Here is a 26,905-nt window from a genome sequence, read left to right on the forward strand (position 1 = left end):
ATGAGCTCAGAGAAGCCAAACTTTCTCTCGCAGCCCGTGGTGAAGAATGTCTTCATTTTTCGAAATGGTGACCCGTATTACGAGGCTCGCAGGATAGTGATAAACGAAAAGAGGGTGTGCAACTTTGAGACTTTGCTACGAGAGGTGACCGGCGGGATACAAGCTCCGTTTGGAGCGGTGAGAAACATCTACACGCCGAGAGGAGGTCACAAGGTGGACTGTCTGGAGGACCTGCAGAGCGGGGAGCAGTACGTCGCTGCTGGGAAGGAAAGATTCAAAAAGCTGGAGTAAGAATAAGTATTGCTGCGTCCATTTTTCAAGTGTTTTTGTTTCACAGTGACGCTGCCTAAGTATAATGACGATGACCTGGGATTGACACATAGCCTATACGTTGTGTTATCTACACGCTGTTATTAGCTGCAGGAAATCACTAGCTTTCTGTATTTGGAATCTCTGTTGGATTTCAATTACATATTTCACAGTAAGTTATTAAAATCTGCATCGGTTCACTTGCAAATCGTTTCGGGCACTTATAGGCATTAGACCTGTTGACTGTGTCATGGTCTTGGAGTTAATGTGACTCGACAGTTTTGCAGCAGTTCTGAGTCACACCGTGATGCAAATGCGATCAGTCCTGCAGAGAGGCATGCTCTAAAAATAAGTGGACTTATGCAGAAGATAATGAGATTTGTGCATTCAGGTATGAATGGAGTGCAGTACTGAAGCAATAGAGTTGGAAGATATTGTGGACGGATGGAGTTTGCATACTGTCAGGCTGCTGTCAGTCTTCATCATTGACGTTGTCCCATTAATATGGTTGTCAACTTCTACTGTAAAGTTGCCCCCTTATCCCCCCCTTATTGCCCCCGTAATGTGACTCATAGATCACAAATACATCACTATACTTTGTATGATTAATGTGATGTCTTTTTTTTTTTAATAGTTATCTGCAGATTGGATCCAGAAAGAAGAGGATGATGCAGACTCTACCAGTACAGGTAAGACAGGAGTGGTAAAAAAGCAAGCCAGCTTTAAGTTTGAAAATTATATGTCAAATTTATGGACAAACAAAACTTTTAATAGCTAGTTCATCCAAAGCACAAAAGGCTGCAGGTTCACAAAATAGGCTCAAAAACTGCACCATTGCTAAGTTTCCCACCCAGATTTCCCGATGTCTCTGTGACAACACAGCTCGTATAATGATGTGTAGTGCATCATCCACTCGTAATGTCACCGCGTGATGATGTAGATATGGTTTTAGTCCGCTACTGTGGACTCACTGGAGATATACATGACACAAAAAAAAAACCCTGCACACATGTTTCCATCTCACAATTCTTAACCCCTGAATTGTGTCATGACCACAGTTTTGACCTGTGGAGAAACATGCATGACTCAGTAATGTTTTCACAGTGACCAAGTGGTCAGCTCAATAAGTCTTTCCCCATTTAAAGAATATCAGAAGGAAAACATGACATGTGTGCCTCTCTATGCAAACCTGCTTTAATTTACCATGAGTTTGATGCAACCATCCTCTACACATGATGCAACCAGAAAGTAAACAGATCTCATCATGTGACACAAAAAAGCAAAACACCGCATCTTTCATTGAGATGTTTTTCAATATTTCAAGAATACATCATTCAGTTGCATTTGTGGAGCCTTATAAGTAAAAGCCCTTTTACATACAGTTGAATGGAAGTTTCCACTTGCTCTGTCTCTGAGGCAGGGTTTCAGCCCCAACATATCTGCTTCATCCAAGTTTTGGACATTTGAACCCATCACTAAATCCAAGATACGTGAGCAGTTAGGAAAACAGTGTGAAGATTTTATTAAGATGCGAGGTGTGATGCTAACCATTCCTCCTGTGTTGTTGCCAGTGAGGAAACACGTTGTTGTCTCAGTTGCCATGCATTATTGATTTATAGATCATAATCATCCCTTCTTACAATGCATTTTTAATCACTCGCCATGAAGTCACAGCCGAAGTGATAGCTGCTGAAAGTCAGGTAGCCCACAAGCTGATTTGTTTTGAAAGTCAACTGCAGGTCATCTTTCCACACAAAGTGGAATTGCAAGTTTTTTTATTTTTTTTTTTTAAATTAATTTTAATCTGGGCAAAGCAAAGATGCGTATTAGCAATGCAGAAAACCTTAGAGACTTCCGGATCATTTTAGTCAGATGTTATTTATGTGTCTTGACATTTACCAGTATCATGCAGAGAATGTTCTTAATTTTTTTCTTATCCTTCATCACCAATTTTTTCTTAGTCCTTATTGACTCAGGTCATTATTCATTAAAGTTTAATGTTGCTGCCATGGATGTCCCGTGCCTTACGATGCAACGTTCTCTTAGGCGGTCCGTACTAAGCAGACATGTAGGTTTTAACAAATATTAGCACACTACTGGAAAGTCTTTTGTTGATGCAGATATTTTGTGCATTTAAGTATGAGGGAAGTTAAAACTTTTAGCTGTATGCAAAAAAGAAAAACAAACCTTGTGGTTAGAAAACACCCCTGTATATGATGATAACTATATTAGTTTAGAATGTTTTGCCTGTAGTTGCCTAAACTGAGATAAAAACTGGTCGTAGTGATTTCCACCTTCAGCCAAAATATAGTAACTTGTTGCACACAGAAGTTGTGAGACTGTTATTCGGAGGACTGACTCATACATTTAGTTTAACCTTGCATGTACTTTCACTGGAGATATGAACTCCAGTGAAAGTACAAGGTATTTTCCTTTGGTTTGTTCGTCACCAAGTCTACAGGGAAATTAAAACAAACTGAGGAAACTTTTTGTTCAAAGATGAAAATATCTGCCAATAGAAAAACAAATGTGTATGTCTAATAGCTCCCTAGACACTGCCATGCCTCAATCGTTTCTGTTTGTTCCTGGCTTGCACCGGTTACTAGCTAAGTGGGTTATGTATGTCTCTGTGGTTTTACTGTTTGCTGAAAAGGCTAATAGTGTTGTTGAATCAACTAACAAGCAGCAAATGTAAAGATTGTGTATTATTTCAGCCATCATGTGAATAAGAACGCATTTTAAATTACAAGAATGCTTTGCGTCATTTACAATTTTGTTGCCAGAGTGAGTAAGGTTGAAAATGAAAATTGTATCCTTTTATGTAGTGTATATGCTGGATTGATACTGACTTTCATCCTCGTTGTTGGTACAGCTCTGAATTATGTCTCACTTTTTGTTCTACAGTATAAAATAGGTTTTTGAATTTTTTGTGTGGGTCTCCCAATTCAGTTGCTAGGTTGCACACAGAAACCCCAGAAGACTTAATATGTCCCCACTCTTAACTTGTTTTTTCATGTTATCCACATCTTACTGAGAGTCACAGTGGGTTGCTGGTCTTATGGGATGAGGACCGGCAGAGCCCTTTGTGATCCTTTGAGATCACAAAGGGCTCTTTCTTTTGGTGTCAAAGAGATCAGAGACAGATTCTGTTAGGGAGTAAAATAGCGGCCTCTCTTACACCTTTATGGGGAAAAGCTTTTGATGTAACACAATCTGTGTACCATGTTTTACTAAAATGCTGTACCAGAATGGATTTTTAAATGTATCACATTGTTGTCTGCAATAAGAAAGTTATACCGGTTGCTGCAGCCAACTGTTCCCACCAGTGGCTTTGGTTCCCAAAGCAGTTTGGACTCCAGAGGTTGCACATTAATAATGCCGCTAACTGTCCTGAACAAACAGCTATATTTAGAATCTAGGATTACCTTAAATGTTGACCCCGCTGGACAATATTATCTTCATTGTTTTTTTTTAGCCCCTAAAGCAAAAGTCCCTCGAGTCCGTCCCTAAAGCCTCCAACTGTCCTTCCAAACCCCAAAGTGGGCAAACTGATCATCATAATAAGCATAAATAAGCTTTAAACAGTTCCCTGTTATCACTACAGAGCAATGTATCAACACGTTCAGCTTCATTACCCATACCTGAGGTCCGTTTCACGTAGCAGGTTTAGTGAAAACTCTGAGTAGGTTAACCCTGAAATGAGGGAAACCCTGAGTTTTCCGTTTCACAAAGGGAGGTAACTCAACCCTGAGAAAGAGGGGTAACTCTAGCCTGTTTCACAAAGAGAGGTAACTTAACCTCATGGTCAGTTACCGGAGTAACAGACTCTCTGAACCTAACCTGGTCGGGACCAGGTTTTATTCAAGAAACCTTGAGTTTCTTTCTGTCTCCGCCCTCTTTCAGCCACACACGCCATTTGATTTCCTCATTCATTCAGTCAGCAGAGCGAGTTCTTCTACTTCTAGAAGTCCATTAGGCACAGTAGGAGGGAACTTTTTTCACGAACATGTCCTTTTGACAACGATCCCGTGGATGAAGGTGCAGCATTATTGCGCAGAGAAATAAATATTCGTCGGAGATGGTTATCAGACCGCGCATAGATTTTTGCATTTACAGACAATCATCTTTTTGAGCGGCACCATCAGAATGTGTTGGGACAAAAGAAAAAAAAGACATAAAAGACAAATAAATATTTGTATGAATAGGCTTAAGAAGACATATATAGGCCTATCATATTTTATAAAGGCACTCGTGTCTTGGGGGTGGATTCCCTCCGGGGACTCCCTCAGCCACTGGCCTCCCGTTAGAGGTGGTGGCCACCACCCGTTTTACGGGCATCTGCCTTCTTTCTCTTGGCTCAGTAGAAGTCTGTGTTAGTTTAAATAGGCTTAAGTATTTAACAGAAGATGATATAGATGATGACTCTAAATTGTGACTGTGAGTGTGCATGGTTGTTTGTCTCGTTTGTCCCTTTGTGGCCCTGTGATGGACTGGCGGCCTGTCCAGGGTGTACCCCGCCTCTTGCCCATTGACCGCTGGGATAGGCTCCAGCCCCCCCGCGACCCGACTGACGGATTCAGCGGTGTATAGATAATGGATGGATGGATGATATAGATGAGAAGACATAGTTTATGTGTGTGAAAACAGCATTATGTTGGGACTAAAATAACTGCACAGTCAAATAGCCACTAAATATTTACTTTATAGTAGAAAATATGATTAAAATGAGGTACCTCCATGCCGAGGTCTCACCTGTTTGAACAATGTTTTTATATTTCATCTTAAACTGCTGCCAAGAGCGCTTCTCCCCCACGAGATTGCACCTAAATTAAGTAAATGAATGGGCTACCATTCAAGCAGTTTCCCTGTAATATTATTGTGATTGCAAAGGACTACATTTAAACTTACACTTTTGCTGCTGCAACGGTGTTGCACTTATTTCTAAAAACGTATTGAAACTCGCCGTATGAGCGCATTAAAGGGGTAGTTCGCCATTTTGCACATTAAGCCCTGTTTTTAGGTAGTCTGGGGTGAATTATAGATGTTCTGATCACAATTTGGACATTTGGTGCTGAACGGAGCATTTAGGTATCCACTGCTGCAGCCCCCCCACCTTTGCATTGAGTCAATGACCACTCAAGCAAACAATCATAAAACGGCATTAAACTTTCGTTTGCAGAGACATGAAACTCACCGTGTGGTCTGTGGTGGACAGCGATACGTTGGCTCGAAAATCACCGCGAAATACGCTTCCAGAGAAGTTATATTACCAGTCCGTCTTCATTGATTTGTATTGTACACAAACAACGCACTATCGCCACCTAGTGGCTGGATGTCTTGCTGCTGCTATTCAACGGTGTCCGGAAAAATAGGTCCATCAAATGCTAAAACAACTGTTAGAAGGCACATTTCGCTGCGATTTTCGGGTCAATTTATCGAAATTGACCCGAAATTGATCCGAAAATCGTACATGCAAGACATCCAGTCACTAGGTGGCGATAGTGCGTTGTTTGTGTACAATACAAATCAATGAAGACGGACAATAATGGTAATATAATTTCTCTGGAAGCGTATTTCGCGGTGATTTTCGAGCCAACGTATCGCTGTCCACCACAGACCACACGGTGAGTTTCATGTCTCTGCAAACGAAAGTTTAATGCCGTTTTATGATTGTTTGCTTGAGTGGTCATTGACTCAATGCAAAGGTGGGGGGGCTGCCGCAGTGGATACCTAAATGCTCCGTTCAGCACCAAATGTCCAAATTGTGATCAGAACATCTATAATTCACCCCAGACTACCTAAAAACAGGGCTTAATGTGCAAAATGGCGAACTAACCCTTTAAGATTTCCAATTCGAGGTTGGTGAAAAACGTAGCCCCTCCTCTTCCCCGTTGCCAAGGTGACTCGTCGAATCGGGGCTCCATTGATGCTGGCTTTTTAAAGTTGTGGTGCACACACAAAACTCAAGGTGAACTTACTCAGAGTTGATTAACCTCGCTCAAATCAGCGTTTCTGGAACCGAAAACTCAGGGTTTTCTATCTCAGAGTAGATCAACTCAGAGATCAGGAATAGACTCAGAGTTGGTTGAACCTGCTACGTGAAACGGACCCCAGATGTACACTGTGCCATGTAGGTTTAATCTATCTTCGAAAATATGTACCTTTTGATGTTTTTCTACATTAGTTTTTACTCTTTTCAGGCCAAACCGCTGCCACAGAACAGAATCATCGTGTCAGCTCGATTTCTGAAACCTATTAAGGAGCCATGCACAATATTGTGAGTTGAATTTCCCCTCTTGTACACCAACAGTGTTTTTGCCACAATACCAACCTCACAATTAAGATCTTTTGATAAATGGAAAATAATTTCACATGTAGATTCTTGACAGATAGGATGCCTTTCGGCTCTACCAAACTGGAGTGTTTCTGGTATTACTATGTGTATTTCTTTTGCGCAGCGTGGTAGCAAATGGGGACGTCTTGAACGCTGCAGTGAGGCTGCTGATCCACCAGAGGGTGCTAGGTCAGTTTGACAGAATACTGGAGATTATCACAGAGAAGATGGGATTGAGAGTACTGGGAGGTGTGCGAAGGTAAGGCACTGTTCCGACTGCACAAATGTAGTGTATCTGCTTACGGAGTTTCTGACACAACTTATTCTGTTATGTCAGATGATCTCATCAAGCCCTTTAATACCTGGATGCATACATTTGCGTCTTTGAAAAACCACCACTTATTCCTGTTTCTTCCTTTTGCTCTTGCTGTATGCTGTATACAATTTCAAAAAGGATGCTTTATATTTAGACCCACTCACTACATCAGCACATTGCGATAACGAGGCCATTTGATAACTCCAGTGTGTCTTTTTCGTTTCCCTCTCTGTGTTGCAGTCTCTACACCTATGAAGGCCACCAGGTGACTGACGGAAATCAGCTGGAGTACGGCCAGCTCTATGTGGCCGTGGGAAGAGAAAAATTCAAGAAGCTTCCATACAGTGACCTTCTCTTCACAAAGCCCAGAGGCACAAGAAGAGTCAGAGGGTAAGCTTGGCAATTAGGAAAATCTGCTAAATTCACATGCTGTCAGAGGAATGACAACTTGACTGAAAATTCAAACTTGACATTTATCAGTCACAGGACTGTAGTATGATGAGATAAAGTACTCTTAACTAGAAGCCTGTCTCAGGCATCAGTGTTGTGAAATCAGAACTGCATGTAAATAAAATTCCTTTGTGTCTTCTTTTTCTACAGGATGAAGGCGCACTTTCTACCACCCATCTACAGATTCTCAAAACAAAGTGGAGAAGTAAGAACTGGAGGCAATGTTTTGTGTTGTTAAAGTTGGTGTTTCATAACCCCACAATTGGAGTGAAGTCAATCAGCCTGCAAAGCAATCATCAGATAACAGTGCAAAGATGTGAGAGGAAGCGTTTGGTTTCCTTCATTGTTGATTTTGTTATATTCTTAACATTAGTTAAGGATGGCTGGCAACAAAATAAATACCTCAAAAATATCAAAAGTCTTTAAATTCTTATAAAACTCTAAAAACTGTAGGCCATAATCATCAGACAAACAGATGAACATGCCTTTAATATTTGCCTTGAGTTATACTAAGTTTCTAAATTACTTTATTTGATCTCCACTTCCCGCAGAGTAAGTCCATGGCTCGAAGCAGTGACAGTGGAGATGGGGAGTCCAAGGCCTCGCCTCCAAACTGCAACGGCAGCAGCAAGGAAAACCTGTCTTCAATTGTAAGGGAGATCTCTCAGGCCAGCCTCTTCTCCTTTAGGAAGAGGAAGAGTGGACAAAGCTTCACTCTTGGCACATCTGACAATGGTAACACCCCAAAAAAAAACAAGAAAAAAAAAACAATCAATCTGTCTTCATAGTAATGGCGTGTATCTATAATTTCTCTGACAGTGCTGTTATGACTCTGGCTTCGGTGCAGCGTCAGAATCAAGTGTTTTATTTTTTCATATTTTATCTATAATATATTTTTTTAGTATTACAGCAAAGAAAAACACGGCAGTACATTTCTGCAGGATCCCTGGTCCAAGGACTTGATTTGCCTGTTTTTTAGATATCCTCATAGTCACTCAAGTAAAACATTGGAAAGCATTTCATATCAGTGAAATTATGCATATATTTATGATAGATATTAATTGTATAAGTATAATCAGCCATAGTTATAATAATAATAATTTCATTCAACAATCTTTCCTGCTCAAAAGGACATGGTATGTTTCAATAATAGACTACTGAAAGAAGAATCGTTTCTTTGTGATTATGCAGTTTAACAGAGGCAGGACAAAGAAGTGGCCAAGGGTCACTTCTTTGTGATTATGCAGTTTAACAGAGGCAGGACAAAGAAGTGGCCAAGGGTCACCATGACCCCCATCCACTTAAAGTGATACTCCGGAGTAGATTCAACCTGGGGTCATTTGAACCGTGATATCCAGCCAAGTAGCCCACCCAAAGGTTTTTCGATATTGGCTGAACATCAGCTGAGTTACTGAGTTATCCCGAATAGCTTCGTACAAGGGTTAATGGATCCTGGTCCGTATCTCCAAAATTACCACACTAAAATCACATGCCATGACACCAAACTTCTACAGTAGTACAAATATGGTCTGTACTCACCAAACGATGCATTTGGAAGTTTGAAAATAGTCCAGGAGTTTATTATTATCAACACAAGCCTAATAGCGTCTCTGCTGCTAAAGCTGCGTCGACGTCACTTCAGGGAGCTGGGAGCTTCAAAGTAAGATGAGGGTTGATCTACTATTGTAGACAACAAAGCAAGGCTGCTCAATTTCCATCCATCCATCCATCCATTATCTTCCGCTGGTCCGGGGATCGGGTCGCGGGGGCAGCAGCTTGAGCAAAGAGACCCAGACGTCCCTGTCCCCGGCCACTTCCTCCAGCTCTTCTGGGGGGACCCCGAGGCGTTCCCAGGCCAGCCGAGAGACATAGTCTCTCCAACGTGTCCTGGGTCTTCCCCGGGGCCTCCCCAGACGTCCCTGTCCCCGGCCACTTCCTCCAGCTCTTCTGGGGGGACCCCGAGGCGTTCCCAGGCCAGCCGAGAGACATAGTCTCTCCAACGTGTCCTGGGTCTTCCCCGGGGCCTCCTCCCAGTGGGACGGGCCCGGAACACCTCACCGGGGAGGCGTCCAAGAGGCATTCTCACCAGATGCCCGAGCCACCTCATCTGACTCCTCTCGATGCGGAGGAGCAGCGGTTCTACTCCGAGCCCCTCCCGGATGACCGAGCTTCTCACCCTATCTCTAAGGGAGAGCCCAGACACCCTGCGGAGGAAACTCATTTCGGCCGCTTGTATTCGCGATCTCGTTCTTTCGGTCACTACCCACAGCTCGTGACCATAGGTGAGGGTAGGAACATAGATTGACCGGTAAATCGAGAGCTTTGCCTTCTGGCTCAGCTCCTTCTTCACCACGACGGGCCGGTGCAGAGCCCGCATCACTGCAGACGCCGCACCGATCCGCCTGTCAATCTCCTGTTCCATTCGTCCCTCACTCGTGAACAAGACCCCGAGATACTTGAACTCCTCCACTTGGGGAAGGATCTCGTTCCCGACCCGGAGAGAGCATTCCACCCTTTTCCGGCCGAAGACCATGGTCTCAGATTTGGAGGTGCCGATGGTCATCCCAGCCGCTTCACACTCGGCTGCGAACCGCTCCAGTGAGAGCTGAAGGTCACGGCCTGATGATGCCAACAGAACCAAATCGTCCGCAAAAAGCAGAGACCCGATTCTGAGGTCGCCAAACCGGACCCCCTCAACGCCCTGGCTGCGCCTAGAAATTCTGTCCATAAAAATTATGAACAGAATCGGTGACAAAGGGCAGCCCTGACGGAGTCCAACCCTCACAGGAAACATGTCCGACTTACTGCCGGCAATGCGGACCAAACTCTGACACCGGTCATACAGAGACCGAACAGCCCATATCAAGGAGTCCGGCACTCCATACTCCCGGAGCACCCCCCACAAGAGTCCCCGAGGGACACGGTCGAACGCCTTCTCCAAGTCCACAAAACACATGTAGACCGGTTGGGCGAACTCCCATGCTCCCTCCAGGATCCTGCGGAGGGTATAGAGCTGGTCCACTGTTCCACGGCCAGGACGAAAACCACACTGCACCTCCTGAATCCGAGATTCGACTATCCGGCGGATCCTCCTCTCCAGTACCCCCGAATAGACCTTACCAGGGAGGCTGAGGAGTGTGATCCCCCTATAGTTGGAACACACCCTCCGGTCCCCCTTTTTAAAGAGGGGGACCACCACCCCGATCTGCCAGTCCAGAGGCACTGCCCCCGATGTCCACGCGATGCTGCAGAGGCGTGTCAACCAAGACAGCCCCACAACATCCAGAGCCTTGAGGAACTCAGGACGGACCTCATCCGCCCCTGGGGCCTTGCCACCGAGGAGTTTTTTGACCACCTCGGCAACCTCAGCCCCAGAAATGGGAGGCCCCAAGTCCGAGCCCCCCAACTCTGCTTCCTCATCGGAAGGGGTGTCGGTAGGATTGAGGAGGCCCTCGAAGTATTCCCCCCACCGACTCACGACGTCCCTAGTAGAAGTCAGCAGAGCCCCGCCCTCACCATACACGGTGTTGACGGTGCACCGCTTCCCCCCCCTGAGCCGCCGGATGGCGGACCAGAATCTCCTCAAGGCCGTCCGGAAGTCGTTCTCCATGGCCTCCCCAAACTCCTCCCAAGCCCGAGTTTTTGCCTCAGCAACCGCCGAGGCTGCGTTCCGCTTGGCCTGTCGGTACCCATCAGCTGCTTCCAGAGTCCCTCTGGCCAAAAAGGCCCGATAGGACTCCTTCTTCAGCTTGACGGCTTCCCTCACCACTGGGGTCCACCAGCGGGTTCGGGGATTGCCGCCACGACAGGCACCGACCACCTTACGGCCACAGCTCCGGTCGGCCGCCTCAACAATGGAGGCACGGAACATGGCCCATTCGGGCTCAATGTCCCCCACCTCCCCCGGGACATGGTTGAAGCTCTGCCGGAGGTGGGAGTTGAAACTCCTCCTTACAGGGGATTCCGCCAGCCGTTCCCAACAGACCCTCACAATACGTTTGGGCCTGCCAGGTCTGACCGGCTTCCTCCCCCACCAGCGGAGCCAACTCACCACCAGGTGGTGATCAGTTGACAGCTCCGCCCCTCTCTTCACCCGAGTGTCCAGGACATACGGCCGCAAGTCCGACGATACGACTACAAAGTCGATCATCGAGCTGCGGCCTAGGGTGTCCTGGTGCCAAGTGCACATATGGACACCCTTATGCCTGAACATGGTGTTCGTTATGGACAGTCCGTGATGAGCACAGAAGTCCAACAACAAAGCACCACTCTGATTCAGATCGGGGGGGCCGTTCCTCCCAATCACGCCCCTCCAGGTCTCACTGTCATTGCCCACGTGAGCATTGAAGTCCCCCAGCAGGACGAGGGAGTCTCCCGGAGGAGCACTCTCCAGTGCCTCCTCCAGGGACTCCAAGAAGGGTGGGTACTCTGAACTGCCGTTCGGTGCATAAGCACAAACAACAGTCAGGACCCGTCCCCCCATCCTAAGGCGGAGGGAGGCTACCCTCTCGTCTACCGGGGTGAACCCCAATGTACAGGCGCACAGCCGGGGGGCAATAAGTATGCCTACACCTGCTTTACGCCTCTCACCGCGGGCAACTCCAGAGTGGAAGAGAGTCCAACCCCTCTCGAGGAGGCTGGTTCCGGAGCCCAAGCCGTGCGTCGAGGTGAGTCCGACTATATCTAGCCAGAACCGCTCAGCCTCGCGCACCAGCTCAGACTCCTTCCCCAGCAGAGAGGTGACGTTCCACGTCCCAAGAGCCAGCTTCAGTAGCCGAGGATCAGACCGCCAAGGTCCCCGCCTTCGGCTGCTGCCCAGCTCACACTGCACCCGACCCCCATGGCCCCTCCCACGGTTGGTGAGCCTGTCGGAAGGGGGACCCATGTCGTTTCTTCGGGCTGTGCCCGACCGAGCCCCACGGGCACAGACCCGGCCACCAGGCGCTCGCCGGCGGGCCCCACCCCTGGGCCTGGCTCCAGGGGGAGGCCCCGGTGACCCGCGTCCGGGCGAAGGAACACGGTGTCCAATTTTCTTTCTCATCACAGGGGTTTTGTGAGCTGTTCTTTGTCTGGTCCCTCATCTAGGATCTGTTTGCCATGGGTGACCCTACCAGGGGCTTAAAGCCCCAGACAACATAGCTCCCAGACTCATTGGGGCACGCAAACCCCCCCACCACGGTAAGGTGACAGCTCAAGGGGGAGGCTGCTCAATTTCTCCATTGATAAAATAATTTCACAACTCTACAACATAAAAATTCATAAAAAAACATGTAGAATATAGCATATACTTTGTTGTCTACAGTAGTAGATCAACCCTCATCTTACTTTGAAGCTCCCAGCTCCCTGAAGTGACGTCGACGTAGCTTTAGCTGCAGAGAAGCTATCAGGCTTGTGTTGATAATAATAATAAACTCCTGGACTATTTTCAAACTTCCAAATGCATCGCTTTGTGAGTACAGACCATATTTGTACTACTGTAGAAGTTTGGTGTCATGGCATGTGATTTTAGTGTGGTAATTTTGGAGATACGGACCAGGATCCATTAACCCTAGTACGAAGCTATTCGGGATAACTCAGTAACTCAGCTGATGTTCAGCCAATATCGAAAAAACTGCGGGTTGGCTACTTGGCTGGATATCACGGTTCAAATGACCCCAGGTTGAATCTACTCCGGAGTATCACTTTAAGCCTGGCCAAACCTTTGGCCTTCAGAGGGATACTCTTATACTTGAAAGGCTCCTCTCATTTGTGTTTCAAGCTTTAGCCTCCTCCAGCAATGCATATCTGTACATTTATGCACTTTGAATTCATTTATGTAAAAAAAAGCAACACTGGTTTAACCTTTCTTCAACAATATCAACATCTTTTCTGTTTATTTTATATTTCACTATATGCTGTCACTGCAAGAGGAAGATGCTTTGTGTGTGTGTGTTTTTTGTATAGTTTTTGAAGAGAAAAGTGTCTTTTCAAAGACATAAATGAAAGATAACTGCCAAAGTGTTATACTGTATCAACCCCTCGGCCTGGTCATTTATCTTTTGCCTAACTGTCTTCTCCCATAAACAGCGACCATCTCATGCCTTACAATATGCCGTTAAGATTACCGGTATAAACCAACAAATGATGTAATGTAGTCTCTTTGACATCTTATGTAACCTGCTGCATAGTTAAATGCCCACATAGTGGCACTGTTGCTCTGCAAAACATATAGCCTGAAATATTGAAAGTAGGTCTAGCATGATGACATTGACCATTATTACAAGAAACACATTACATCATCCTCTGGGCTTGTGATCCTTATGTTAGTCTGAAATTGTCCTCCAGAAACTCTGCGTTAGTCTTTTGTGCTTGGTGGGGATGGGGTCTAGCTTTTGTTCGTTTTGAACAACAACATATGTTTTCCGTGAACGTGTATAAGACACTAAAAGCACACAATTACAGTTTTTACCCATTGCTTGAACACTATAGACACATGCTTAAACCAAAGTAACATAACTTGAAGTTGTTGTTACTATACCTTAAACAAAGTGTAACCATGCCTTAAACAAAAGCGCCTCTGTGCACTTTAGTTGCAATTCTGCAACACACTTGCTCCTGAACACTACACACTATTTCATACATAAGACACTTCGTTCAAAAATGAAATCTCAGGGTACCATTGGGAAAACACATCTATTCAAAATACAAAACACACTGGGTAATTGAAAACACTTGGACACACACCTGAAAATACTTAATTACAAAACTGAACACCAATCAGCCAGCTACAAAAAGGCCTCAGTTAAGCCATTTTGAGAACTTTGCAAGCATGGAGGCAGGGAGAGCTAGAGGCAGAGGACGAGGCGGAGGACGAGGCGGAGGACGAGGCGGAGGTCAAGGTCGAGGTCGAAGAGGCCATGCAAGGACAATAATTTCTGATGACATCAGAGCAACTTTGGTGGACCATGTCATCAATCATGGCCTGACTGCAAGGGAAGCTGGGCAGAGAGTCCATCCTAATCTGAGCCGTTTCACGGTTGCATCCATAATTGGGACATTCCGACTAGAAAACAGGTATGTCTTCAACTCTCTACTCTACTCAGTACTGTACCATATCACATTACCATATCACATGTACTGTATTGCATGGTGGCTGATGTTTTGTGTTGTGTTAGTTTTGAGAAACATAACGTGATAACGTGTTGAGATGTTTCAGTACTGTGTATGGTATAAACAGTAAAGTACAGTATATACAGTACTTAAAATTTATGGTTGCATTTTTCTACAGAACGGCTAGAAGACCTCCTGGGGGTGGACGCCAACGCCTGTTCACTCAACAGCAGGAACTTGCCATTGTGAACCTCGTCCGAGCAAACAATGCAATCCGTCTCCACCAGCTACAGCAACAAATAATTGCAGATGAGGAAGTGTTCAACAATGTCAATCGAGTTAGCATAACCACTATCCGACGCATTTTAGTAAAGCACAACATGACCATGAAACAACTGTACAGGGTCCCATTTCAGAGGAACAGTGTCAGGGTCAAAGGACTTCGACATTTATATGTACAGGTAAGTGTAACAGTCCTTTACATTTACAATACAGAATGGGTGCTGTCCAGTGAATATGTACCATTGGCTCAGTACCACATAGATACATTCAGAAAGCTACACAGGCACCTGTGTGGTGGAGTGGGGCGGTTCTGTATGTGTAGTACTATAGTTGTGTGCTTTGAGTAATGCCATCCACAATATGTATTTTTTGTTACAGAGAATGTTGGACATGGATGGAGCTGCACAGCCTCATGAAATTATTTACATTGACGAGGCTGGATTCAACCTGACCAAAAATAGACGACGGGGACGTAATATAATTGGCCAAAGGGCAATTGTGCACGTCCCGGGGCAGCGCGGGGGAAATATCACAATGTGTGCCGCCATTAGCCTTCAAGGGCTACTGCACCATCATGCCAAACTGGGTCCCTATAACACGCAACACATCATAACATTTCTAGATACACTTCATGATGCGGTTGTACAGAACAGACCAGAGCAGCCCAGGTTTGTTGTTGTGTGGGATAACGTTAGTTTCCATCGGGCTGCTCTGGTCCGGAACTGGTTCGCCCATCATGATCAGTTTGAAGTTGTGTACTTGCCCCCTTACTCGCCATTTCTAAATCCCATTGAAGAATTTTTTTCAGCTTGGAGATGGCGGGTATATGACCGCCAACCACATGACCGCATGCCTCTTCTGCAGGCAATGGAACAGGCCTGCGGAGACATTGCCGTAAGGTCCATCAATGGCTGGATTAGGCACACAAGGCGATATTTCCCGCGATGCTTGGCAAGAGAAGACATCGCTTGTGATGTCGATGAGATCCTGTGGCCCGACCCCAACAGACGGCAGGATCCATGAGCGCAATTATGCACAATTCAGTTTTTCTTTGTTTACGATAGTGTATTGTTTGGTTTTTTTTATTTTTGGTATAGAGTATTTAGTATTGACTATTTCATTTTGTTGTTGTGAAAAAGTGCCTTCTGTGGAACTGAATAAAAACAGTGAAAACGAAAGACTGCAGTGTTTTATATAAAGTAGACTAGTGTGTTGCTGCTGCTCTGAAAGTGTATTCATATGATGCAAGTGGGTATCATTTTGTCATCAGAGTGACATTTTGACAAAGGATTGTTAAGTTTTGATAGCAGAGTTTCAAGTTGACACAGATGTGAATGGTTTATTTCCCAGTGTTGTGTCTTATTTGCTTGAGTGTAGAGTTTTGGCACAATGAGCGAAGTTTTGCAAAATGTGTTCAAGCAACGGGCAAAAACTGTAATACTCTTTAAAGGGATGTTATTTATTTTTTTTGCAGAATGCTGGTTACCTTGTAGTAGCTCCTTCTGCTGTTCGAACCCCATGACATCATCTTGTGGTACATGATAGATGTTGCCTCTTTTTTTCTTATCAGGCAGGAGAGTTGAGAGCAGAAGCTCCGAGGTGCGTGGAGAATTGTGTCTGTGGTTCAGGGGAGCTGGCATTTTGCATCAAAAGAGAGGACTTAGGAGCATGTGTGCGTTTATGTATCTGTGTGTGTGTGTGTTTGAGTTGTGTGTTTAGCTCCGTCTGTGTGCGCCTGCATGCATTTGTATCTATCATACCACCCTCAAAATCCTCTGTATCTAATTGTTTGGCATGTTATATTCCAGGCACAGAAAACCATGCTGAATTATTGGTCACATTGGGTGACATTGAGCAAAAATTGAATTAACAGACAGACAACACGAAAAACAAGATCAGGCACATGACAAGATTGTTTGACCGGCTTTGTGAATGCTTCACTTCCTTGTGCGTTCCCCTACTGTTTGACCTTTAAAATCTCTTCCAAATACTGTCATGTTAACAAGATGCGATAGTTTCCTTACTTTTTTTTTTTTTTTTTTTTTTTTTTTTTTGTTTCGTTGCAGGACATTGTGAGTGCAATATAATTTATTTGTGGCAGTTAGTCTGTCTCTGTCCATGGTGCTGAGTCCCTTTTCTTCTAAGAAGCCACAGCTTGAGATTTTTTAAAGGCATCTCTGGCACTTAGTTTATTGCCTCTCCCAAAGTAAACTAATGCCTCAGTATTATTTTTAAATTTCGCCTCTGTCAAAGCTTCCCACTGGTGTACCAAAAACTAATTATTTCTGTACCCATTAGCCTTTCAGCTAAGTTTAGGATTGTGCTGGTATTTAGCCTCTCAGTCGGAACACAGTGTTTATATCACTTTAATATGGTGATTCACAACATTGCAGAGGTGTTTTTTGGTGTTAATTTCCCTTTGAGAAATCCTGCCCTGGCTGGGTATGAGGTAAACACATTCAGCTCTGGTGCCAAGAGGAACCCGGCCAGAAAGTTAACAGACTGGCAGAGGCTGTGGAAAGAACACAGCATGAAAGCCACACTTCAGATCTCTGATGTGGAACACTGGAACACAAACAAAAGATTATTATAAAGGTGTCATGTCATTATTTATGTATTTTTTGGTAGAGGAAGGAGGGAGTGAGAACAGATGATAGGGATACTAAAGAAAATTTTTTTAAAAAGACAAATAAGACATTTTTGATTCTGTAATTTGAAATGTTCCCTCTCTTTGTAAAAGGGAGGGTACCAGTATGAGAGTGCATGTGTATGTGTGCTTTTATACCAGTACCCATTATTCACTGTCTATCAGCTGCTGGGAGCCGGACTGAGCATAACTCCAGCAGCTTCAGTCTGGTGTGTTGTGAGGCTCCTAACTTTTCTGCTCCATTAGAGTGAACACGGTGGTGAGTGACAGCAAGGACAAGAGGGAGGAGATGTGACAACTCATGCAACAAAGGTCATGAAATGAATTTGAACTTGGTATAACAAAGACATCTGGCTTAAAAGACTGAACCAGCAAGACACATTGCCTGTCTTCTGCTTCAACCAACATAGTTACAGAAGCTCCTTTACGCTTGGTAAATAATTTGTCCAAATTGGCCAGAGTTAGCATTTGCCATTGAAAACACTTGTGTTCAGTTTGTATGGTGGTAATTAGCAGTTGTTGCTTACCTCAAAATAGAAATAGGATGTTTATCAGTGTTCTCTTCTTTAAAGGGCCTCTGCGACCAATTCAGTTAATGGCTCTCTTGAGAGGAAAAAGAAAAGTAATAACAGTTGGAGTAGGAGAGGAAAGAGGAGAGGGAGAGAAAAAGGATGCATTTGAACAGGCGATGAGGTAAAGATAAAAGATAAGGTTAAAGAAGAGGGAATAAAAGGTCGACATGATGGAGGCAGAGCAGAAGAGCATTATGAGGAAGAAGAAGGGAAAGGAAGAAGGAATACCAGTCAAACTGAATAGTGAATATGATGAATAGCCTGAGCTGATAGAGCGTGAGCGCTGAGTGGGGAAGAAAAAAAAAAGGGCGCAGAGAGATATTGAAGGGTAGAGGTGATGGGTGGGGTTTGGATAATTGCCTTTCATTTGGATAATCTCTCCATTTAGAGTCATCAAAGCAGATTTTTTTTTTTTTACTTGCCTGTGCCCCTTGCTGGGGCCAAATTGCTGCTCGGAAAATCAACAAAAGAGCCTTGTGCTTCAAGAGGGAAGGACTGACAGACAGGTATGCACAAGTGGAGAGACAGGAAAAGCAAAGACAGCGGGAGAGACGGGGGTCTACTGATAATCAGCTTTTCTTGTCCTTGCCTCCTTGTGTGCATCAGTGAGGGAGCATAATAATTAAAACCAGAAGCACGTTACACTGTATTTGTTCAGTTTCATTAAGAACTGAATTTTTTTTTAAAAAAGGAATAAAATGTTCTTCTTACAATAAGTGCTATTTTGTATACTTTTTCTCTTTAAAGCTGCAGTCTGCAGGATTTGTTGTTGTCATACATAAAGTCCTAATTTTTGACATTTTAAGAGTTTACATGATCTATCAGAACGCTTGAAGTTGAAAACGGTGACCTCCGTAGTCGCAAAATGCAAGAAATGCTTATTTTTTAACCGAAAAATAAAAAGTTATTCAACTTCCTGTCCCGCCCCATCAAAACACATGAGAACTCGTGCACGTCTACGTGCACGCCAGATGCGCGTACACGACTCCTCATTCATCAACTCACCTGTCATTTGCGATCATGGAAGACACAGTAAGTAGACTAGCCAATAATGAAGTTCAATAGTCCAGATAAATAAGCGTGGGGACGAGCCTAACTTGTATCGCGCGTGCACAATCGGTGATTGACAGGCAGCAGAGCCCAGCTCGTAACCTGATTGGTTACCTTTTACCGGTCCGGTCTGCAATTTTGTAAACAAACCTGCTGGCTTTGGAGGGAGCTAGCGGGACATATAGGGGACCTAGAGAATTTTTTTTTTTTGTATTGGGGTATTTAATGTACTACTTTCAGAATCCCCGGACAGTTCCAGGCATTATGCTTGAAAAAGAGTTGCAGACTGCAGCTTTAATAGAATTAATCAAAAACCATAGCTTACGGTGGCTGGGGTGCCATGCAGGGGGAATCAAGGCAGTTTGCTAGTTTTTTTGATGATGGATTGTAAGAGAAGTTTTGGGATCAATAAAAATCCTTGCAGCTTGAAATCCAGCAATATGAGGAAAGCAGCTGCTTTTTAAAATTTAGACATCAAACCGCTTTACAGTAAACTGTACAACAGCAAGTCTGCGGTCTGCCTCTCGTGCTATTGACGTACAGGCGAGCACCTGCGGAACAGCTCTGAACACCTTTGTGTACTCTCAGTGTACATGGTAGACTGTGCCTTTTGTTTAACACATACAAGATGGTGAATTCCAAATAACCCATGCAGCCCAATCAGTGCTTGCACTGAAACCTCAAGGGCGTTCAGTTTACACAAAACCTCAAGCTCTGAATAGCCTGTTGCCTCCTTTTCATGAGGCAGGCTTCATCTCTGAGTGCAGCAGTTCAATTTAAGTTTTGTGAAGGATGCGCATTATTCCTCCCTCCCACGATTTTCCTTGAAAAGTCTTTTGAAGTCAGTTTGAAAAATAGAATTCAAAATGAAAACATTTTTCATATTATTTGCTATAGTGAATTAGACAGAAATATAGACTTCCAAGTGTGAGTTAGTTTGTGTTTGCGCATTTGGCTCTGTGTTCATAAGCCATCCAGCCAGATCAAGCCTCTTACTCTGGTGTCATAAAATGTGATTCTGCCTAGAGGAATTAGCCCTGTTAGCATATGTATCTATATTGCTCGTCAGGGTGAAATGGGCTTCAAAACAGCATCAGGAGGCAATAGACATATATAAAGAGGCTGTTCGTCCTAAATCTTGTGCCCACGTTAAAGAAAGAAAAAGGAGATTAATCAGGAAAGGCTGAAAGATGGCAACACATAAAGGAGATGCTTTTAAAACTGCAAAGTTCTAAGAAAGAGTGGTTTGTGTGCATTGGGTTTAGTATATTTATGCGTGTATTGCCTGTTTTTATGTGCATTTGTATAGACTCATATGTCACATTTCAGACAACATTCATCTATCCCGCATGCATTCTTCCATCCCTTTCATCTTCCTCTTTTTCACCACAGCAGAAAGAGGTTCTTCATGACTCTTTGATGCAGGATTACTGGATTAAAGAGCAGGGTTGCAGTACTAATCTGCCACATTAATCTGCTAACAAGTGTTTCAGCTGTGACATACAACGGTACTGGCTGTGACATACAAAGTGCAAGGTTAGGGTAATATGTGACACTTTCGACGACGCGATTTTCCCTCATGTCTGTCACCTCAAATCAAGTCTGCATTGCTCGTGTTGGTTGAGCTCGGAAGACGCGCGTCTGAGCAGCTGCGATAGGAGCATCAGTATCTGCGGGGTTTATATCAGCCTCAAACACTGAAACCGCTCTGACATACAACCTAAATGGCAAGAGTAAATAACTGACATTTTCGGATAGCTGAGGCTTACATCATGTCTTTGGAGAGCGTCTGAAATTGCTGTGACGTGAGAGCAAAGTGTTTTTTGTTTGTCAGCTTTTGCAGTTCAGCATACATTTCCAAATATAATTTCTGTGATTAGAAAAGTTTTTGTTGAAATAATGCACTCTTAACGGTGTAGAGATCAGATGCAAATGACAACACATTTGGCGCAATGCAGAAGCTTCAGGACTCGAAGTTTTGCTTTAATCATTAAAAACGAATTCAGTGTTTTGAAGCTGACTTAGAACATTTTCATATAAACACAGCATTTTAAAACGTGCTTTCATGTTTGTTTGTTTGTTTGTTTTTGTTTTTTGCTTTGTTGAGAGCTAAACATATCCATAATGTAATATGTATTCATAAAAAAGTGATGAAACTGAGGCCATTCAGATCTGAGAATTCATATAATGAAGATACTGTGTTGTTAGGTTTCAGGCATCTGTGAAAATAGAGAGAGAACAAGCTCCATGAATTATTTAAAATTTAAGCTGTAGCCATGACCTTTATAAATATTACTCTGTCTGTCTGACTGCAACATTGTTAAGCAGCGCTTTCCTTTGATTTAATGTCAAAGCCATCTAAGCACAGTGCTGCATACCACAGTAGATATGAGGATTTTTTTCTAAACTATTTAAAAGGTCCTCTAAAGAGAAAGTGCATGGCACTTACTTATTCAGAGGCATGTTGCAAAGAAAACTTGATAAATGCTTCACAAACTGGATAAATGCAAATTATATTCATCATCAGTAATACTGCATTTAATGAATCTCAGAGTGGAGATGTCCCACCAACCGAAAGTGAAAAGATTTAAGTGTCTCATACACATATGGGCGTCTTTTACAGCTGTGAATTACACGAGGACATATTTCCTGCAAGCATTAGCAAGAGACAACGAGAGATGCAGCAGCAAAGTGTCCACTCATCAGGTTTTTCACATTTTACACTAAACAGCTGGATTGTTTTCTCCGTGTCAGATCACTATAAACTCAACAGCAATCGGGCCTCTCTTGTGATAGCTGGCCATACAGTCGTTAAATGTTTTTACAGGACCCTGATCAGTGACTGGAGCACACTTGCTGAGTGGCAATGTTTCATAATTAGCATTCAGAGTTACTACCCATGTTGTTTTACACCGCACTATAACTCAGGCATGTGCTGAGTGGATTAAATGCACTGGGTGTAAATATGCAATATACTGCACTATATGATGATATAAAGTAGGTATAAAGTATAAAGAATAGAGCATTGCATGGAGTGATGTAGGTACATTAAGTGGCATTTCACAGTATCATTGTTTATACTACAAAGCTAATTCATCGAAAGTAGAAGCAGTGTCTACTTTTTTTTCTTTTCTTTTTTTTTTAATGCTTTGGAGCATATCGCACTATGCAAAGCAGTAACTTGTATTTCTATAGAATCATAAAACGCAGCCATTTCATAGACCATGACTTTCAAAGTATTCACAGCAGCACATATTTCCAGCATGCCCGTAAGGCAGATGTCAGCCCGTCAGGGGTTATAAAGCCTGCGCGTCTCATGATGAATATCAGAAACAGAAAGGATGTAATAACAAATGTGTATCTAATTGTGGTGATTGATTGGCTTTTTTTTTGCTCTGCATTTCTTAGCTTTGGCAAAATAAAACAAATCTAGTGAGGGACAGAGGAGCTGCGGGCATTACTTGAGCGCATTCGGTTTTTCGCGCTTTTTCTGGATCAAAAACTTTTTGAAGCATTGTTGAGAAGTATTAATCACCTATAAGTTAGATGCAAACATTCTTTTATTCAAGGCTTTTTTTAAAAAAATCATTTATTTATTGTTTACTTGGTTTGTTTTTTCAGGGTGTCACCAACCTGGGAGCACCTTCTGATCCTGAAAAAAATGACATAGCCTTTCAGAGTAAACGATTTCCCCAACATTAAAAAGTCGAATGGTGACTTCACAGAAGCACACATACATTCTCAATAAGATAAAAATAAAAATAAAATCCTCCCACGTTGTACTTTAGAAGTCCTGTGGAGTCAGCGTCACAAACAATGTTCCCATGGGAGGTGAAAAGCTTTCAAAGACGATATTAAAGTGTATCTTTCTATATCTGGGGGACAAAAGAAAAGCTGAGCTCATACTGGTTCGTTACCCAACTTTCCAAACTAAGTTTAGATTCATTGCAATGAAACTAAGGAAAAAGTTTACAGCAATCTCTTACACACATAAATAACCTGTTTACCTATGCTGAGCAGGGATTTCATTTTAGAAAAATGAAAAAGAAATACAGAAACTTGCCATGTGACGCGTTGTCAACTGCTATTCAGGTTCATGGTTCACCTGAGCAAAACTCAAGCAGCATTAGGTCACAAAATGAGGGTCTGTGTGGAAACAGTTCAATATTATCTTTCTAAGCTGCTACTTCATCTTCAGTTGCGTTTTATTACATTTCCATAGAACAACAGTCATTTATAACTTTACCTTCCAGGACGATGGCAGTAAGAGCCATTTATATGAGTAATTACACCCACTTACAGCTGCATCCTTGTTGTACCACGTGCTGATGGATGAGATGTAGCTGTAGCCCTGAAATGCGGGTGTGTTTGTCTGTTTTTGTACCAGCGGTATAAAAAGGGATGTGTGCATATGTTTGCTTGCTTACGAAATTTTGAAAAAAGGACACATACACTTACTTGCATACTCATACTTCAAACGGTCCAATCATTTACAGTGCCAGAACCCAACTCTACTGGATTTAATCAAGAGCAAGAAGCAGATACTATAAATATTGTGTTTAATTTGATTTAGCATTTTCATGAGCCAGTGCCTCATCCTCAAATCACGTTAGGATGTTTAGAGTCGTAGCAGCTCTATGCTGCTTACTGCTCACTCTCAGTCGTTCGGCCCTCGCTCTTAATGAATGCGGGTGATTTCCATAAAATATTCTTAAAGAGGTCCGCTATTATTACCATAACGTTTCATCTCCCACCATGGCTAAACTTCAATCAGTTTTGCATTTGAAATGCATTAAATGTCTCCATAAACTCTTCTAATCTCTACCCAAGTCATTTTTCTTCCTTAACTAGAATGTGTAGAAAGGGAAACTCATATTAAAGACATTAATTATTACACTTCTTTTTTTTCATAGTCTTTTTGTGCTTATTTCTGATTGGAAAGTTCAGTCACATCCAGTGTTTCTAAACAAGTGTGTAATTACATTGTTTATCAGAGCGTGTAGTTGTATTCCTCTTGTGATGTGTAGGGTTAATTACTCCAAAGCCTCTGATGCTCATGCTCACATGAAGACTGAAAAGCCCCTATATTCATTTTGAACTCTGACAAACCTGCCTTACTGAGCTGATAGCTTCAATAGAAATGTGTGTGCATTGAGCTGCAGTATGAGACCCTCATTTGAATATCAGGACTCACAGTGTCACATTATGGTTGTTTAGAGATGGCAGGTTTTTAATTAGGATATTTCATTGGAAAAAAAAGCATTTTGTCTTTATCTTTTTGTCCATTAGTATGTTACATTTTGAGGTAATTAATCAGTTTAAGGAATAATCATTAAACACTGACACCTGTGGTGTGGACCTTGACTTTTGTGTATGGAGATGTGCTCTACCTTAATTTAACAGTCCTGCTGATTATTAGGATGGCATCTACAGGGATGATGATTAAGGCATTGTAATTGATCCAATGGGATGTTGAATCACTAAATGAGCTGGTCTCTTATCTTGAGCAGCTCCATTGTCTGGTGAAAGTTGTTTACTCGCAAGACACTGCTTTTCCCCTTTACCACAAGGTGTCAGTCATGTGCTGTGTGTGTGTGTACAGCTGTTGAGTGGAATGATTTCAACAAGTCCCTCACTGGATATTGAACAAAAGCTTCCTTATTTCTATGACAGATTCTGTGGATTCTTAAAATTAGGTAATTAAGTTGATGTAACTTGAGGAATGTGACATATGACAAATGTATATGTGAAGAAATGATTAAACTGTTAATTTACATTTAATAGAATGGAGTTTTTGGAGATTTTAAACAACAGGAATGGCATTTGTCATTTGTTGAAACAGTGCAATCTGTGTTTAATCTGTTGTCCCACTCAAGCTGTTATTAATCCCCTGAAGATCTGTGTGTGTTCCTCAAAATTTGACATTTTCAGGTCAGAATTGGCTCCTTCAATGTTTTTTTTTTTTACATACACGATGCCTGACCTCACTTCTCTGAGGCTGTTGGTGTTGCTCTGCAGATACAAACAGAAATTTTATGGACATGTTAACAAGGAAAATTTGTTTTTTATTTTTTTACTTGTCAGTAGAGGACTAGAAGCCATCAAAACTGAATCCTATTACTTTACTGCCTTTACAGTATTTCTCAGTTGTATCTGATGTTGTCCTGAAAGTCTACTATCACACTTGTTGGCCACATATTACACAATGGCCCCAACAATCAATATAGACACAATATCAGACACAAACATTTATTTTCTTTCAACTTTTTTACTTAAAATTTAAGTAACCCATTTGCTCAGTCTTACTTTCTATGTCCAGATGATGCAGAGCCAAAGGTCGATGAAGGAAACACGGATGGAAAAAACCCCCGAGACCATATAGTTGAAGAGGTATGAACATGAGTATGTTGTTCTGTGCATGAGAGGCTGTTGCAGGGACAAAATGTGCACTGAAGGTGTACGTTCTGTTTGACATAACTTCTGTTTTTTGCAAATTCTTCATGTTTATTGACAATGTTAAGTACTCAGCTCTTTTAAAAAAAAAGATAAATTGTAGAAAATCATAATGGTACACAGTTTAGAATCATGTATTTAACAAATAATTAAATTAATACATGTTTGATGTACTTTTGAGACATCTGGAGGCTCAAATATGTCTTTGCTATTGGTTAATTATTGATTTCCATACCACATATGTCTTGAAAAAGATGTGTACCTGCAGAATTGTCAATTTGACCAACAGCACAGTCAATGCATTTCAAGAAGGGAGGTAGTCAGAGGTTTCTTTTGTAAGCAGTCAAATCATACTGCTCGTTAAAATATTCTAAGCTGAAGAAATGATTCTGTGGTATAACTGTATTACAGAAATCTGATGCTAATCTAAAAGCCGCAGAGGACGAGAGTGGAAAAGCTGCAGAGAAAGAAGAATCTGCTCCTGAAAACACCACCGAGGAGGATGCATCCTCAAGCAAAGAAGACAAGGAGGAAAGCATGGAGACAAATGGTGAAAAAGAGGAAGAAAAAAGGAAAGAAGCTGATGACCAAAGTGATGAAAAAGGAGCGACAGAAGTAGGTGAGGAGAAGGTGGAGGAAGTGAAAGAAGAAAAGAAAGAGGAGGTCAAAGATGGGAGCAAGAAGGAGGATAAGAGTGAGGAGCAGGAAGCTGGCAGTCCTAACAGTGATAAGACACAGGAGAATAAAGAGAAAGAGCATGGAAACCATACGTCCACTGAGGCTGAGAAGGAGCCAGACAAAAGTAAAGATGAAGACAAGCAAGAGGAAGACAGTGGTGGTAGAGGGGAAAATGGTAATGACCACGTTAATGATGTGGATGCAGGGACAGAGCAGAACGAGACAGAAAACAGCAACAACCCAGACAAGACTGAGTCAAATAATGAGAAAAAAGAAGGGGAAGATGGTAGAAGTAGTATTAGCAACAGTAACCAAGAGGAAGACAGTGGTAACAGACAGGAAAATGGTAATGACACCGTTAAGGATGTAGATGCAGGGAAGGAACAGAAAGAGGCAGAAAACAGCAGTGACTCAGACAACACTGAGTCAAATAACGAGACAAAAGAAGGGGAAGATGGTAGAAGTAGTATTAGCAAGAGTAACAAAGAGGGAGATGGGAAAGAATCAAAACAGGAAGCCACCATAGAGTCAGGAGAAGGAGAAGAAAAGAGCAAGTTGAATGGAGAGATGAGTGTAGGCGCTCATGAAGTGGAGATGGAGGCAGAGATGGGAAAGATAGGTTCAGCCAGCTACAAAGATGTCACAGTCAATGGAAACAATGGGGATGAGCAGTAGAGCAGAAAAGACAAGGATTAGGAAAGAAAGAGAAAATATCAAAGGTACTT

General features: G+C 42.8%; 2 protein-coding genes across 3 annotated transcripts; both read left to right on the plus strand.

Moving 5' to 3' along the window:
* Nucleotides 1-26,905, plus strand: LOC142380708 (uncharacterized). Its single transcript, XM_075466607.1, has 9 exons — nucleotides 1-287; nucleotides 944-998; nucleotides 6,510-6,586; nucleotides 6,768-6,902; nucleotides 7,200-7,349; nucleotides 7,560-7,614; nucleotides 7,961-8,144; nucleotides 25,369-25,439; nucleotides 25,914-26,905. The coding sequence occupies exons 1-9, from the start codon at nucleotides 1-3 to the stop codon at nucleotides 26,853-26,855; spliced, it is 1,956 nt and encodes a 651-aa protein (XP_075322722.1). The 3' UTR covers nucleotides 26,856-26,905.
* LOC142380707 (uncharacterized) lies at nucleotides 14,440-15,848 on the plus strand. Of its 2 annotated transcripts, XR_012769865.1 has the most exons (3): nucleotides 14,440-14,462; nucleotides 14,677-14,959; nucleotides 15,159-15,848. XR_012769865.1 is itself a non-coding variant. In XM_075466606.1 (2 exons), exons 1-2 carry the CDS (start codon nucleotides 14,657-14,659, stop codon nucleotides 15,801-15,803), a joined length of 948 nt encoding a protein of 315 aa, XP_075322721.1. In that variant the 5' UTR covers nucleotides 14,491-14,656; the 3' UTR covers nucleotides 15,804-15,848. The 2 variants fall into 2 exon arrangements, 1 of the variants encoding a protein (XP_075322721.1); XM_075466606.1 differs by lacking the exon at nucleotides 14,440-14,462 and having other exon boundaries at nucleotides 14,491-14,959.

Source organism: Odontesthes bonariensis, chromosome 5 (assembly GCF_027942865.1).
Source record: "Odontesthes bonariensis isolate fOdoBon6 chromosome 5, fOdoBon6.hap1, whole genome shotgun sequence".
NCBI lineage: Eukaryota > Metazoa > Chordata > Actinopteri > Atheriniformes > Atherinopsidae > Odontesthes > Odontesthes bonariensis.

Coding starts and splice junctions, on each gene's coding strand:
- LOC142380708 (XM_075466607.1), top strand. CDS start 1: ATGAGCTCAGAGAAGCCAAACTTTCTCTCGCAGCCCGTGGTGAAGAAT. Junction 8,145..25,368: donor TCTTGGCACATCTGACAATG/GTAACACCCCAA, acceptor TTCTATGTCCAG/ATGATGCAGAGCCAAAGGTC. Junction 25,440..25,913: donor GAGACCATATAGTTGAAGAG/GTATGAACATGA, acceptor ACTGTATTACAG/AAATCTGATGCTAATCTAAA.
- LOC142380707 (XM_075466606.1), top strand. CDS start 14,657: ATGGTTGCATTTTTCTACAGAACGGCTAGAAGACCTCCTGGGGGTGGA. Junction 14,960..15,158: donor TTCGACATTTATATGTACAG/GTAAGTGTAACA, acceptor TTTTTGTTACAG/AGAATGTTGGACATGGATGG.